At 36.2% G+C, this 16,719-nt stretch overlaps 1 protein-coding gene across 6 annotated transcripts in view; it reads left to right on the top strand.

The window, feature by feature from the left end:
* GPD2 (glycerol-3-phosphate dehydrogenase 2) overlaps positions 1 to 16,386 on the top strand; it is a 174,468-nt gene extending 158,082 nt beyond the window's left edge. For all 6 annotated transcript variants that reach the window (XM_072612016.1, XM_072612020.1, XM_072612017.1 and 3 more), the window contains exons 10-17: positions 6,002 to 6,136; positions 6,361 to 6,536; positions 7,207 to 7,338; positions 8,635 to 8,793; positions 11,479 to 11,591; positions 11,683 to 11,761; positions 11,857 to 11,955; positions 16,105 to 16,386. In XM_072612016.1, the coding sequence (XP_072468117.1) occupies positions 6,002 to 6,136; positions 6,361 to 6,536; positions 7,207 to 7,338; positions 8,635 to 8,793; positions 11,479 to 11,591; positions 11,683 to 11,761; positions 11,857 to 11,955; positions 16,105 to 16,230 (1,019 nt within the window). In that variant the 3' untranslated portion in view covers positions 16,231 to 16,386. The remainder of the gene's footprint in view (positions 1 to 6,001; positions 6,137 to 6,360; positions 6,537 to 7,206; positions 7,339 to 8,634; positions 8,794 to 11,478; positions 11,592 to 11,682; positions 11,762 to 11,856; positions 11,956 to 16,104) is intronic.
* The last annotated feature ends 333 nt before the right edge of the window (positions 16,387 to 16,719 follow it).

Below are 16,719 nucleotides of genomic sequence, written 5' to 3' on the forward strand. Positions count from 1 at the left end.
GAGGGAAGAGTATGAATCGTACCCTTGACATTAACTATATGGTTCTGTACAGAATCAGAAAAGTATAAAGTGTGTATAGGGGCCAAGGGAGTAGTTTATTTTGATTGAGGTGTATAATAGCTAGATGTAACAAGACATTGGTCTGGAAAAGTAGGGCATTAATGCAGAATAGAGGGAGCACAACCTGGAGAACGATTTCTACGATGACAACATTATAAAGACAAACAATTTTGAAAGACTAAGAACTCTGATCAATGCAATAACCAACCATGGTTCCAGAGAACACTGATGAAGCAAGCATGCATCTCCTCCTGACAGGGAGAAGATGGACACAGGTTGCAGAATGAGACATACATTTTTGGACTTTTGGACATGACCAGTGTGAGAACTCATTTTGCTTAACTATGTTTATTAGTTAGAAGGGTTTTGTTTTTCTTTTTTGTTTTTTCATTGGAGCTACCTCCATTGGGAAAGTAGGAGGAAGTAGAAGAAAGAGATGAATACGTTGTTGTCTATTTAAAAAATGTTAAATGAAAACAAACAAACAAACAAATCCCCAGGAAGTGACTTAGGACAGTGGAGGAGCTAGGAATAGAACACAGCCTTTGGGAATTGTATGCTGATCTTCAGTCATTCAGCCAAAGAGTTGTTTATCAGGGTGAGTACCAACAGGCTTTCCTCACCAGAGTTCCATTGATTTGGTTAAGAGGAAAAAAAGAGTTTATATAAATATAAATCCACACACACATACATATGTATGTGCATATACTAGAGGCAGCTAGATGGCTCAGTGGATAGAGTTCTGGGCCTAGAGTCAGGAAGACTCACCTTCCTGAGTTCAAATCTGGCCTTAGACACTAGCTGCTGTGTGATCCTGGGCAAGTCACTTAACTCTGTTTGTCTCAGTTTCCCCATCTGTAGAATGAGCTGGGACGGGAAATGACATTCCAATATCTTTGCCAAGAAAACCCCAAATGGGGTCCTAAAGAGTTGGACAAGACTGAAAAATGGCTGAACAACAGTATACACATATACTAAGCATAATTAATGTATAGTTTTTCTATGTATGTTTGCATGGTTTTAAGTACTCTCTTTTCTGAGGATTGAGCTCTCTTTTTCTTTCTCATCCTTCCCACCTTCTCCCTCTTGCCTAGGTCTCTTGAGTGTTTCATTGGTACTTTATTTCCATTTACAAATTTGAACAGTGATAAAATTTCATAAGCACAGGAAATGCCAGAGTACTTTTTGCTGCAGTTTCTTTCTACACTCCTACCTTCCCCTCCTCCCCAAAAAACCCCCACCTTATCATAGCTTTGACTCTGTAGGTAAACTAAAGATACCACTCAAAACATTCTGCATATATGCTTACCTGGTTGTAGTTGAAACATTCCACTAATTTTAAGATTCTTTACAAAGATTCTGCATCATGGACTTTCAGAATCTCACATCCCATCAAGTAGAAAGGTTCTTCCATCTGTCCAATCTAGTGACCTCTACTTGAAATATGTAATGTTATTTTCTAAATCTTATCATTTGTAGAGGAACAGACAACCAACTTCACTATCATAATGTTTTTGAATCTGAGTTTTGAAGTCCATTAGGTAACCTTCTGACTTAAACAAGAATTTATGGTATTTAGGACCATTTAATTGAGGCTGCTTTCCAATCTTAAGTCTTCCCAATTATAACCATTTCTGATACTTATCAATTTAAATCAATCAACAAATATTTATTAAGCACTTTCAACATGGTAGACACTGTTTAGACCTTGAGGATACGAGTAATTGATCACTATTTATTATGCCCTCATTATGTGCCAGGCAGCGCATGGTACAGTGTATAAAATGCCAGACGTGGAGTATATTTTGGACATACTCTGGTATATTTTGCATTTCACATCTGATCTCAGACACTTCCTAGCTGTGTGTGACCTTGGACCAATCACTTAACCCCGTTTGCTTCTTTTTTTGCTTCTTTCCTCATCTGTAAAATGAGAAGGAAATGGGAATATCTTTGTCAAGAAAACCTCAAATGGGATCACAAAGAATCAGAAATGACTGAACATCAAAATGTGCCAGGCACTATGCTGAGTACATGAATGAAAAAATTTCTACTTGCAAGGAACTTAAGTTCTATTGGAGGAGACAATCAGTACATGTACATTTATATATATATATATATATATATATATATATATATATATATATATATACATATATATATATATATATATACATATATATATATGTACATCATACATATACAGTGAATAAATACAAATATGTGCTTCTAGGTCTATTCTACTTTTCCTGTACCCTTTTAAAATGAGGAGACTTAGATACTTTAAGGTTAAATCACTGATAAGTGGTATAGTGTTTTTTTTTTAAACAAAAGTATTACTTCTGGGTCATGTGAGCAACAATACATTTTTCTCTTATCTACATGACCTTTCAAACCCCTCCTAAACAGAAATTATAAACCAATGACAAGACAACTTCATTTATCTCTGTGTACTAGGATACCAGAATCCAAGAGAATGTTAAAAAACAAAACCTAAAACCCATGAACTGATGCTCATTGACCCTGAGCTCACTTAGCATCTCTCTTCCACCTCCAGGACCCAGCATAGGCTTACAACAAAACTTAGCCCCTACACCTAGGGTCCTCCCTCCTTTTTCCATTGCCACAGAGAGTCTAGCTGTAGGCTATTGAAATTTGCTAAGGCTACAATAGATAGCCAGGGGGACCTCAGCCCTTCTGTAGCAAAAGACTGCTTGGGTTGGCCAACTGTATAGCACAAGTGTGGCAAAACTCTGAACTATCTGCCTATGCCAAGGTAGAGAACTTGCAGCACCAGCACAGTACTTTGTTGGTGCCAGGCCAGAGAACTAATGGGCAAAGAGAGTGAGATAGGTTACCAGGACAGGACACCTTAGGTATGTGGGGAGCTGTGCAGCACTCTACCAAGACTGAAGGAAGGAGCACAGAATCCAAATGGGACGAGTAGTGATCTACCCAAAACTCACTGGAGGCAGAGACCAACGCTGGTCAGCTGTCCAATATGGGAGGAGACTGAGATGCTTTCAGATTCAGTCCCCAAGGAAACCACTGTTAGAGTGAATGGGAGAAAATCAGTGGGGAAAAAACAAAAACTACCAAAGGTCTCAGGAAGAAGAAAACTCAAAGACCTTGAACATAAGCAGATAAATCAACAGAGAAAACATTAGTAGCAGAAGGAAATATGACCTCCACATCTGGTAAACATGTTTAGGCTCTATGTCTAATCCTGTAAAACAAAGGAAAATGATCCACCATTTGATGAGCCAGAAGATCCTGTGGAATGTGAGAACACGGAATCATAACACAATGTTCCTAAGTGGTTAAAAAGAGAAGGGAGAATTAAGGAGCAGAATTTATGTTCTGCACAGCAAAAATAACAGACAGAATAGAAAAACTGGAATCTGTGATGGCAAATTTCACCAAAGAAACAAAAAAGAGATCAATAGATTGGGAATACAAATATATAGAAGTGAAGGCCAATCTAGAAAACAAGAAGCAATAAATCAATAAAATTAAAAGAAAAGATACGCATTGTGCAAGCAAAATACACTGATCTCAAAGACAGGATATGTTGAGACAATCTAAGGATGACAGTTCTCCCAGAAGAAAGGACAGGACAAAAGACCTTAATACCATTAGTGGAAAATATAATAGAAGAAAACTAATCATCTCCAAAAGAAAAAAGAAAAAAAAGAAAAAAAAAAACAAGGTGGCAAACTCGAAGACCCATAGTAATTAGATTTAACAATTCAATTTAGAAGCAACAAGTTCTGCAAGCAATCAGGAAAAAGACCTTCAAATCCAAAGGAAAGGAAATGCATAAAAATCAAGACTATTCTGAACCTACCAGAAAACAGGAGTGAATATGTTCTGAAGTGCAGTAGAGTTTAGGATGCAACCCACAATGATTTCTGAAAAAAAGATGCATGTTCAATAATAGACATTTGAAATATTTTTAGAACTTTTCCAAAAAGAAAACTAGAACTGAAGAGATTATTGATTCTCAAATAACCCAAACAACAAACATAAGAGAGGTGAATAAATGCAGGGAGCAGCTATAACAGAATGATAGCAGGAAGACCAGTAAGAAACTTCTGTCTAAATATACACAAGGAGATGGGGCAAAGGCAGGAATCTGGTGGAGGTGAAAGGAACCATCATGGGCAGGACCTGGTGACACCTGAATCAGTGTTTGTTATGTGGAATTACATTACCGCACGAGAGTGTACATGCAAGTGGGGAGTGGAGTAGGGGAGAAATTTGTTTGAATTCAGTCAGAAGGCCACACTTTAGACCTAGAGTGCCACATATGGCCTCGAGGCCACAGATTCCCCACCCCTGACTTAGAATATAAACGGTGTTTGGATGAGGAATACATTTTCCGATTCTTGAGGGTCTAGGGTAGATAGGAGGAAGATGGAATAATGAATAGAGGGGGAGAAACCTTTTTTTGAGAAAGGATACAAAAATAAAAAATTTAAAACTAATGAACAGGAAGACTAATGAAGGGTAAGACAAGGGGGAGTCTGTTTGATTAAGCGGGAAAATATGTGTGTGGGGGATTATATATCCAGATAAAAGCAGGAGAGAGAAAGGATAATACTAATAATATGCAAAACTCCAAAGGGAAAGGAATTACAAATGAGAGAATGGAATCAGAAGTGAGGGGAAGAGAGCCAGTGAGAATGGGACCATCTCAAAAAAGACTGACCGCATGGTGTGATGGAAGGAATAGTAAACTGGAGAGTCATTTACCGTTTAATGGAAAGAGCACTGGATTTGGAGTTCAAATACTGGCCCTGCTCCTTTTACATGTGTGACCTTGGGCCAGTCACTAACCTCTCTGGGCTTTGGTTTCCTCTTTTGTAAAATGAGGCACGTTGAACTAGATGACCTCTAGGGTCATTTCTGTCTCCAAATCTGTCAGCCTGCAGTTCAGTAGACACAGGAGTTTGATATCTAACCCTAGCTAGGTGACCTTTGGCAGGTGAATTCACATCCCTGAGACACAGTGTTCTCATCCATGAAATCCTGATTGTACCACCTACCTCTCAGGATTACTTGAGAGAAGTTTGAGCAGCTATGTAAATATATATTATATATTTATATATATGATATATATTTATATACATGTATGTATATAAATATATATATATTATGTTGAGACAGTGCCATGTTCTTAAAGGATAACAAATATCTATTCAAAAAACTTTTGCCCTAAAGACTAGGTTCCTCAAACATTATGAAATGGAAGGAGTTAACATAAAGGTAGTTGCAGCAGCAGGAAAGGAGTCACAAGAAAAAACAGTGACCAGCACGGAGTAGGCACTTAATAAATGCTCTTGTCTTGAAAAAATATTGAAAGGATTCTCCCAGAAAGAAAAATTCTGTTAAAGGGTAAAAATTCTACAGTAGCTGTATTTGTCTGATTAAATAAAATTTTAAAACTGCTTTGTTTTCTCTCATAGGAAATAGGAAAAGGTGTAGGGGGAAAGACCCTTTAAGGAAAGAAAGGGTCTTAATGAGTTACAGGAATTTCAGGAATACTTTGGGGGGCAGTTCTTTCTGCTAGGTATCTCCATCTGCAGGGATGGTAATAACTAGTTTTTCTTGATTATTATCTGGTCCCCATCAGCATTTCCTCAAGTGCCAGACTTTTTTTTTTAAATGATAATTTTGCTCAGGCTAATACATTTGAGCATTAATAGGATCGTTACTTTAATTCATATTCATTATTACCTCTAGATTGTTTTTCTGTCCAATTTGGCACCTGGCCAATCATTTCCATCTTCAATTTAAGGCTATTTTCCCTTTCTGAGTCCACATTATTTTCCTTCTGTTCTTGTTGATTATAACTTCATCCTGCTTTTAAAAAATTGCTCTAGTTTTCTTGACATGCTAATGAATGAGCACCCTCAGCCTTTATTTTTATTCTCCACAGTGAGAAGAGGGGATGTCCTAGCAGCTTGGAGTGGAATTCGGCCCCTTGTTACAGATCCTACGTCTAAAGATACCCAGTCAATCTCCCGAAATCATGTTGTTGATACCAGTGAAAGTGGCCTTATTACTATAGCAGGTATGGGAAATTGAATTGGTGTTTCACGAGGCTCAGATGATAGTCTCCAATGAAAAGATCCCACCTTGTGGGATCTGAATTAATGCCATTATGTCGCCTTGTTATGTAAACAATGACCAAATGAATCACTTGAATGAAATTAATAGCTAGTTAATTAAAAAAAAATCAAAACCTGAGCAGTATGACAATCTGGTGACTTATTTGCTTATCCATGTTGTTTTTAGGTGGAAAATGGACAACTTACCGTTCAATGGCTGAAGATACTATAGATACTGCTGTCAAAAATCACAATTTTAAAGTAGGGCCAAGTAGGACAGCTGGCCTTTACCTGCAGGGTGGTAAGGAATGGAGCCCTACTCTTTACATTAGACTGGTTCAGGATTATGGACTTGAAAGTGAGGTATGTATTTATTGCATTTCATCTTCCTCTTTGCTTAAATAGAAACTAATGAGAACAAAATCAGCCATTGTGCTCTTTCTTGTGCATGGTTACCTTTGCTGAGTACACATTTATGAGTAATATGATCTTATGGTACCCAACAGGCTTTAACAAGAAAGAGAACGCGAGAGAATGAATGGAGAAATGCATGAATGAATGAGTGAATGAATGAATGAGTAAATGAGTGAATCTTTTTTTCAGGGCACCTTATAACCTGCATTCTTTCAGCATCAATTCCCGAATAGGTTTTCTGGCTATATTTTCCCCTTTTGTTTTATCTGTTTACTTTTTTAAACAGTTGGCCTGACATTCTAAGTTTGTTACTTCTCAAGATCAACTAAATCTATTCTTCAAACATGTTCCTAGAGTTAGACTGAAGTTGAAGCATCATTACTCACTGATAACAGTGATACATGCATCTTAGCTTTAGTGCTAATCTAAGCATCCAGAGCTCAGGGAGCATCCTCCCACACAATCAAAATCTCATACTCTCCTAAACCAATTTGTTACATACCAAGGGAACACTTGACAAGAAGCCCTTACTTGTGTTTTTGTATAGTTGTTTTTTTTCTTTTTACCTAGGAGGTGCTGATATTCAAGGTCTTTGCCTAATGTAATTTCCTTTCTATAGGTGGCTCAACATCTTGCTTCTACTTATGGTGACAAAGCCTTTGAGGTAGCCAAAATAGCAAGCGTAACAGGAAAACGATGGCCTATCGTTGGAGTGCGTCTTGTGTCTGAATTCCCATACATTGAAGCAGAGGTATGTGGTTGGCAACTTCTCAATGGCCTATTTTCCCTTGGTGTCTGTGATGAATTCCACTCACTTTTATTGTGATTCTCCTTCTCCTTCAAATTAAGACTGTTGGTTCTAAAGTTTAGTCTTCTTGAACATCTGTCAGAATCTGAAATAAGTGACCATACACCTGTAATCTTTTTGGTTACCTTTTACATTTAATTCTAGAATTTGGGGGGGATGGTGGTAATAAATTAAAGCAATTACAAAATACTGATGAAATCCTATCAGTCCTTCAAGGACCAGCTTAAGTCACTGCTAACATTAAGCTTTTCCAAACCACTTCAATCCATAGTAACTACATGCTCTTCCGATCTCCTAGCACTTATCTCCACCAGCCTTTTGATATTTAATCACATTTTATCTTGTGATATTTCTTATGGTGTTTTAAATTGTTATTTAAAGTTTTCATGTGTTTATACATTGTCTGCCCAAAATAAATATTAATTCCTTGAGGGTACTTCTTTTATATCCCCCATAACTCCTAACACAGTACTTTGCAACTATGTACTCAGTAAATATTTTATTGTTGATATAATACTAATGTTATTGTCATCAAAAGGAATGTATTAAGTATGTATATATACTTATGTATGTGTGTGTATACACACACACACACATACACACACACACACAATTCTTACTATCTGGTTATTTACAATCCAAGACAAGAAATACTATGCAGATCAAATTAAAGAAGTCTGCAAATCATAGGATTATAGGGTTTGGATAGGATAGGAGTTATAGGTCATAAATTTAGAGCTAAATGGGACCTCAGAAGCCACGTCTCATCCAATCCTTCTGTTTTACATATGAAGAAACTGAGCACTAAGATCTCACAGAACCAGGATTTGAATCCTATCCTCTGACAGAAATTTGTTGCCCTTTCTACTATATCTGACAAAAGAACAAATAAAAAGAATTGGGTAAATAATAATCATATTATGTGTAAGCAAGAGGCACTTACCTTTTTGTTCATGTAATTAGATGTCAAAGGAGAGGCCGGGGAGATTTTCATATTTATACCAGGTTATATTGAGAGAGAAGCTGCACCTTTTCCAGAGAGTCAATTTTTCGAAGTGTGGTTTGTCAGGAAGAGTGAAGTCATAGGTCCTATTGCTGCTCATCTTGAACCCAACATTATAAAACCAAACTTTAACTACCATGTACATGCATGTTTATGGGGTGGGGGTGGGGGGTTGTACTTGGCTAGTTGCCTTTAAACCTTTGGGTACAAAATAACTTAAAAAATGTCAAACACAGGTGAAATATGGAATCAAAGAATATGCATGTACTGCAGTAGATATGATCTCACGCCGCACTCGACTCGCATTTCTGAATGTCCAAGCTGCAGAGGAAGCTCTACCTAAGATTGTTGAACTGATGGGAAAGGAACTGAATTGGAGTGAGGAGAAGAAAAAGGTATTGAATACAGAATTTTACTATCACATTTTCCCAGTAAGCACATTGGCTCTCAGATAAAATACGTGGTTACTCTGTTGTGTTAGTGGCTGTTAAAGCAGTGTCCATTAGATCTTTATACATTTTCATTGAAAACCCTTTTAGAATGTACCATGTATTCTGCCAATTTACCTTTTTCCCTTTGGTAGCAAAAATAGTTTTATAGATGATTCTCTTAACAAGCGATATAAAATGATGGCCCCATTGCCAGACTTTCAAGTGCTTACTCAGTGAAGCCTCATTTTAGATCCCCTATCCTCAGGCCAAAAGAGAAAGCCAATTTATTCCAAGCCAAGGCTTAGATATAAAGAAATGGTCTTACACATCACTATTAGGAATGAATCTGATAAGTATAGTGTCTTAGTAGGAAAGTTTTTTTACTACTTTATTTTCATCTGTTTCAATTAGCTCTAACCATAGTAATTTTCAGGAGCACAGACTTACTTGTCTACCTATTGCCATGCATGTAGTAAATAGAATCATTGTAAAACAAATCCAAGAGCAAGTTTTGATCTAACTCATTAACTGAGTTAAATTCTTGTCTCATGTACTTACTAGCTGTGCAAGACTGGGCAAGTTGCCTAACCTCTGTCTACTTCAGTTTTCTGAACTGAAAAATGGGCATCATCACAGCACCTCCCTCACAGGGTTATTGTGAAGTTAAAATAATATTTATAAAGCACTTACATAGTGCTTAGCATATAGTAGGAATTTAACAAATACTTTCCCCCTTTTATTCCTCTTGCCTTCATTGGACGGTAGATTTAAAACTGGAACGAACTTCAGAAGTTTTTGAGTTCAGCTCCCTTATTTTACATATGAAGAAACTCAGACTCATAGAGGATAAATGGCTTGACTGTGGTCACACAATTAGTAAGGTTCTAATGCAGGATTTGAACCTGCCTCTTCTTGACTCCAAGTCTAATCCTCTATTAACAAGCTGTCTTACATCTGAACTGTTGTAATATCTTTCTGATGTGATCTTTTTTCCTCTCGTCTCTTTCATCTCTAATCTCTGATCCACTTAGCCTCCAAGTTGATATTTCTGAAGAATGGATCTAACTCCATTAACCCCCTACTCAGGAAGATCCACTGCTTACCATTCACCTTGAAGATTAAGCATAAATTCCTATTTGACATTGAAAGCCAAACCTCTAGTTGCTAGCATCCTCCCCCACTCCTTCGTGTTTGTTTTGTATGTGGTTTGTGTATGTTGTATGTGGTTTGAATTTACTTATCTATATTTATGTCTTTACTCTGGGAAATATAAACTCCTTTAGGGCAAAAATTATTTTCTTTTGTCTTTGTATTCCTAATATTTTGTAGAGTGCCTAGCAGAGAGTAAATCCATAATCAATGTTAGTTGAATGAATGAATTAGTCAACGTGTAGTGAATGATGTGATCAGAATGGTATACAATGGGCCACAATCCTTCTAATTTTTAAATTCAAAATAAAATTCCAAAAAACATTTATTAAGCTCACTATGGGCAAGGCACTGTCAGACATCAAGAAAAAAGGTCCTATTTTCTGCACTTAGGCATATGTGTGCACACATAATTTTAATACAAGGTAGGGAGAAGTGCAAGCAAAGGAGAGATCCAGGCTAAGGGAACTTTGAGAAGAGAAAGGGAGAAATGCATGGGAGGCTTTACAGAGAAGGTGGCACTAAAACTAAGGGAGAAAAGATATTGATGAATTCGAAGCCCAATAGAAGGGCTTGAAGGATAGGTTTAAGCTTTTTATTTTCTTTGTACATACTCTGAACCTAGTATGTGCTGGAAAAATTTCTGTTAATCATTTCCCAAACTCTTACCTCCAATACACTCAAGGAATGAGAATTCAGAGTAAATCCACTGCCTCCCAGTGGGTGGAATGTGACCAGTCTAGTTCATAGAATTCTCTTCCTCCATCTCACCTCCCACAGTCTGAATTCCTGGCACAAATTGAATCAGCATCTCCTCACAACTAGATCTCAGGGCTCTCTTTCTGTTCCTGCACATTCAGATCATTCCACCCATAACTTTGCGGTGAATCAATAAGCCACAGTTATTATAGAAAGTTAGAGAAAGCATCTCTTTCTATATAGTATTTAGAAGTAACCAGATGTTATATCACTAGAAATTTAGTTGATTATTTTACTCTAGAACAGCTTGAACAGAAATAATTATCGATTATTGATGGATGAAAAGAATCCTATTCCATTCCTATATCCTATTTATTTCAATACTTCCATCAAATGCCTAATGCTGGATTCCTGCATTCCCACATCACATTGTGACTTCATCTCCACTTGTTGTGAAGTGAGGAGTATTAGAGTAGTTTACACCATCTCTATTAGGTGCTTGTTCACTTTAAACCATTGCTAACATTATATTTTAGATGCCAGTGGACATCAGTTGTAATAATTTTGGACTGAATGAAGAAATACACCTTCCTTCTTTTATTTCCTAGGGGAAATTTTTAAAAAGAATTTAGACTTTGGAGTCTTTTTGGACTCTCCTTGACAGTAGGAATTATTTCACATTTTTCTTTAATGTTTTGAGTGCTTTGTATGGTGCTTCATGCATACATACTATAAGGACTTATCAAATACATGTTGATTGATTGGACTGATAGAGCTTTGGGGATTTGATCTGTGTTTTAGGAGGAACTTGATTGTGCAACAAGATTTCTATACTATGAAATGGGCTACAAGTCTCGGTCAGAGCAGCTAACATATTGTTCTGAAATTAGCCTACAGCCTGCTGATATTGAAAGGTACATTCTCTACTTTTAAAATTTTCTGTTAATTTTGAATTAAAAATTCTAATATGAGCAAAGTTTTCCATTAATAATCATTATTTTTCAGGTACAAAAAGAGATTTCACATGTTTGATAAGGAGCAAAAAGGCTTTATTACCATAGTTGATGTTCAGCGTGTGCTAGAGGTAACCTTGTTTGTTTGGACTTTGAAAATCTTTAATAAAATTAACAGAAAGCTGCAGTTTGTGATTAATTCTACCTCTTCTTTTCTTTCATTTAGAGCGTCAATATCCAAATGAATCAAAATACACTTCATGAAATCCTCAATGAAGTAGATTTGAATAAAAATGGATTGGTTGAACTCAATGAGTTTTTGCAGGTGAGTTGTGGCTTTCTTTTTTTAAATGACAAGAGGCAAAAAAAAAAAAATTGACCTTAAAATATAGCTTCTTATTCCTGAATGGTCACATTATTTAACTTGTTCTGTGAAATAGACCACTAAGTATACATAGCCTTTTACCACTGAGAAACAAAGTAGGTTAAAAGTCAGAAATGCATGTGTGTGTGTGTGTGTGTGTGTGTCTGTGTGTATGTGTGTGTGCCTGTGTGTCTGTGTGTCTGTGTGTATATGCATGTGTGTGCATGTGTGTGGGCACGCGCACGCGCGTGCGCGTGTGTGTGTGTGTGTGTGTGTGTGTGTGTGTTTGGATTGGACCTATGATTTGATTGGTTTAGGAAACTGCTTGGTGAGGAAACTCCCTTTCCAATGAGGACCAATACCTTCTTTTCAGCTTATGGTACTAGAGAATTGCCTAGATATCTGATTTGGCCAGGGTTACTCAGTCAGAAGTGAGACTTAAACCGGATCTTACTGGCTTCAAGACTTCCTTTTTCTCCAGTACAGTGTGCTATACACCTGTGTGACATGCACATTCATACACACTCATATGTTGATTGATTGGATTGATAGAGCTTTGGGAATTTGATCTGTGTTTTAGGAGGAACTTAATTATGCAACAAGATTTCTGTACTGTGAAATGGACTACAAGTCATATATGTGTATATACATATGCACACATACAGAAGCATTTGGAGGGGTTGAGGAAGGAGGCTACTAGAAATAGGTGTTTCATGAAGAAATCAGAAAAAGCCTTCCATCTACCTATATTTGTGAATGTAGAAAAATCAGTATCCATAACTGTATCAAGTAATCTATGTGAACTAATGAAGAGCCTCTGTGATGCAGAACATTTTTTCTTTCTCTTTGTTATTCCTGTTTCTCATAATTAAATTAACAAACCACTCAAATATATTGGACCATTTAGATTAAATATGGGCTCTGAATAGGTTTAACCCAGGAGCATAATTTTTTTTTTTAAGAACAGATCAATATCTCTTTGAAAGTACCCATTGCTGAACTGTACCAGATGACCCAACATGTCTTTAAATATATTTAATACCTTAGATATGCATTATTTAGCACATAAAACAAAACTGTTTTATAGTCTTATAGGTGTTAGTTATGCTTCAAGAAACTTGAAAAGCAAACTAAAGGGGAAAATGTGTGTTTTAATTTTAAGACCATATTCATGATGGCATATAATTCATATATTTACATTCTTTGTAATTCCATACTTGGGTCCCAATTCTTTAACATTTCAATTGATGAAAGGAACTTCACATTTTCACTCCATAGGGAAATTGGGCATGGAGATCATTAATCCTCATAAATATCTCTAAAGAAGAAAATATAAAATAAAGCAAAATGACCAGCAGTATATTTGTATCCATCTACCTCATTCCACTTATGAAGAGTTTATTTGTTCCTTACTGGTTAAGTTTATTTTTGTAGTCTTTCTTGGGGTAGGTATTTGAAATGATGGCCAGGTCTTTGCTGCATCATGGCAATGATGAATGCTGAACATGAGATAAATTAATGCCGGGGATTTTGGTCAATGTCAGCCCTTTCTTCACTGTGTCAAGTTAAACAAACAAGATCAAGGCAAAGGAAATGGTAATTGTCTCTCTGGAGATGAGCTGAAGATAAGAGCATTATTGAATCTAAATGTAGAAAATTTCCACAGGTTGTGTCCAGCATTACAAAAAAGAGTTTCATCCCTGTAAGATCTAGTTCTTTAACAAAGACAGGCTTCAAAATAAATCCAGACTATCATTTGGACTTTTAAAATGGAAACTACGTTATGCCTTTTCTTTGTAATTTTCAGGAAATTTTTAAATTTTTTAATAGATTTTTGGAAAATGTTCCATCAAATAAAATCATGGACTTTCTCCCATATTAAAAATCCTTTAAAAGTTTAGTGTTGAAAAAACTAATATTTACATGGTGTTTGAAGGTTTCCAGAGGGCTTCTTTCACAAAAATCACTACCCCATTTACAGATGAGAGTACTGACACTTAGTGAGGTGAATAATTTGCCCTCATTGATATGGGGAATGAATCATCAGAGTCAGAATTTGAACAAAGATCTTCTGACTCGAGCACCACTAAGCTTTGTTTAGTAATCCAATATCATTGATGGCATGAATTGTGGGGGTTAGTAATTGAGTTAATTTGAGTGGATCATAGTTGAAAAAAAATGATGCCTAAATAGTTGAATCTTTCTACACGTTTTCTTATAGAATCTCTTGGTGATCAGGTTTTAAGCTTTCCAGTTATCCATGAAAAAGTCTGTTTTCTAAATACAAATGCTTATGTGATACTTGAAAGCTTTTTTTAAAAAGAGTTAAAAATAATGTATCTCATAGGATCCATGGAAACCTGTAATTGTTTCTCCCTATAAACTGATATCTGAGTGCTTTTAAAATTGACTGTGGATTATGACAGAAGACAGTATTTTAGAACTGACCCTGGTTAAAAAGATAATTTTCACTCCAGATGGTCATTTGTTGCAATAGGGTTTAAGTATTTGTAGACTAATAGCCTAAGGAATAAACTACAAATTGAGGAGTTTGTTTTTATGTCTTCAGCTGTTAAAACTCTAGAAGGACCAGAATTTAAAGATGCCTTAAAAGACCAAGCTGTGTCCGTTTGTACGGACAGGAGATAGTAGGATGAAAATTTTTATTTCCAAATAAAGGCATATATATCTGCTTATATCTTTGTTTTAAAGTGCATTTGAACAGATAGGAGAAATTAAATGTGGTAAAATTTTATTAAAAAATTTAAAAATTCTTATGTCAGTTGAACACATCTGGTCCTTCTAGTGTTGCAATGGTTTGTGCCAAATAATGAACATGGGATGTCTTCTCTAAAATGGACACAAGTGATTGAAAACAAAGTCTGTCTTTTAAACCCTTTAACACCACTCCTTACTGTGCCTCTTTCTTTTTAACATAGTGTAGATTCTAGCTTCATGTGGAAGTAGGCTAAAAAACTTTACTTTTTCTGAAGCTATGTAGCCTAGATTTATCTTCTTAATCTTATTGACTACAAAGACTATTTCTAGATGATCCTTGTGTGGGATAGTCAAAGATGTATGAAACTACAACTTGGGGGCTCAGGATTTGGGGGCTCTATTGCAATTAGCAATTCAAACCTTTGAAATAATGCCTTATGAAACACTCTTCAGTGTTAGAATCAGAATAGTCCATTTCTATCCTTGGAAGTTGTTAATATATAAAAGGGATGAAATGTGCAATCCAAAATGTGTAAATGTATTAAAGAGCACTGTAGTCAGTTGTATTTCAGGTGTGGTTAATGGCCAGAGCTATCAAGAAATAAAAAGAAAAGTTATTGGGGAGGATAGGAGGAGGGAAAGCAAATCATAAAAAACTGGCAGGTCTGAGGCAGAAAAAAGGAAAAAAAAAAACACATACAACATAATTGCTTAGTGCTTTCCACATGAAAAAGTCCTTTGCCAGCTGAGCGAATGTAATTTTGAGACTAATTCTGATTTTATCCATTGGATAAAAAAAGAATTAACTAAAATCTGAGCGCTGGAGTTTATTAATTCTTTAAGGTAGATCTTTGGGTCCAGTTTCAAGGACTTAAATGAAAATTATTTTGAAAAGTCTTTAAGGAATTTGACTTTAGAAATATTGAAGGAGTCAAGTACAGTATCATTCATCCCCATGTCACCTGTTAAATGTGGGGACACTGGTATCATGTGGATTGTTTTGTCTTTATCCTAACCTTAGTATTGCTTTACATTTTTACAAATGAAATTTAAAATCCAACATTTAAGATACTCTCAAACACTCAAGTGCTTTGAACACACAGAAGGGCAGCAAGTAAGGTTAGCTTTCAAAGACAGATTAATTTACTGGATAGATGTTCCTATGGAAATGATCTACCTACCTTCCTGTTTGAAATTCACCAAAATGGAAGCTCTTTTTTTCTTCTACTATCTGTAGCACCTGCTATAGCTTTTGATAGAGAGCTCGTTTATCTCAGCTTGCAGTTTTATCTACTATTAAAGGGCTGTTCAGAATTGAATGAACTGGCTGTGTGTGTGTGTGTGTGTGTGTGTGTGTGTGTATTTTAACATATTGAATGCTGTTTCTTTAAGCTGATGAGCGCTATTCAAAAAGGAATGGTATCTGGAAGCCGTCTGGCAGTACTCATGAAGACTGCAGAAGAAAGCCTGGGTTCAAGATCTCCCATTCCAGTGGATAGGAGTTGTGGAGGATTGTGAGTCTGAGCAGTTCACAAAACAAAAACAAAAACCAACCAACACCGAAACGACAACCACAAAGCACTGCGCTAGAAACAACTCTTACTTCTCCAAACTAGTGGATATGTATAGCTGCTTTTTTTTAACCACTGGGAAACATTCCAAAGCTCTAAGATATCTCTGTGTATGCCCTTGATTTATATTTGCCATTCAGTGTAGCCTATAAAAAGGGGTAGTTTGCTTTTATTTTTTCATGCAGATTTTAATACTATACTTCTGGCCTGTTAGACTAGACATGCTTTTCTCAGTTCTCAAAGCAAATGTTTTGGCAGAAATTCAAGGAAGAACTTGGAAGAGATTTGCTGACACATACCTGTGTTCATTAAACTTTTAGATAGCCTTTACTCTTGAAAAAGAAAGGACATGAAGAATGACCCCTTTGGAAATTGTAGTGTTTCGGAGGATTTCTTCCTTCCACCTTGTTCCCTCTGCCTCGCTTTCACAATATTG

The sequence above is a fragment of the Notamacropus eugenii genome, chromosome 5, assembly GCF_028372415.1.
Source record: "Notamacropus eugenii isolate mMacEug1 chromosome 5, mMacEug1.pri_v2, whole genome shotgun sequence".
NCBI classification, from domain to species: domain Eukaryota; kingdom Metazoa; phylum Chordata; class Mammalia; order Diprotodontia; family Macropodidae; genus Notamacropus; species Notamacropus eugenii.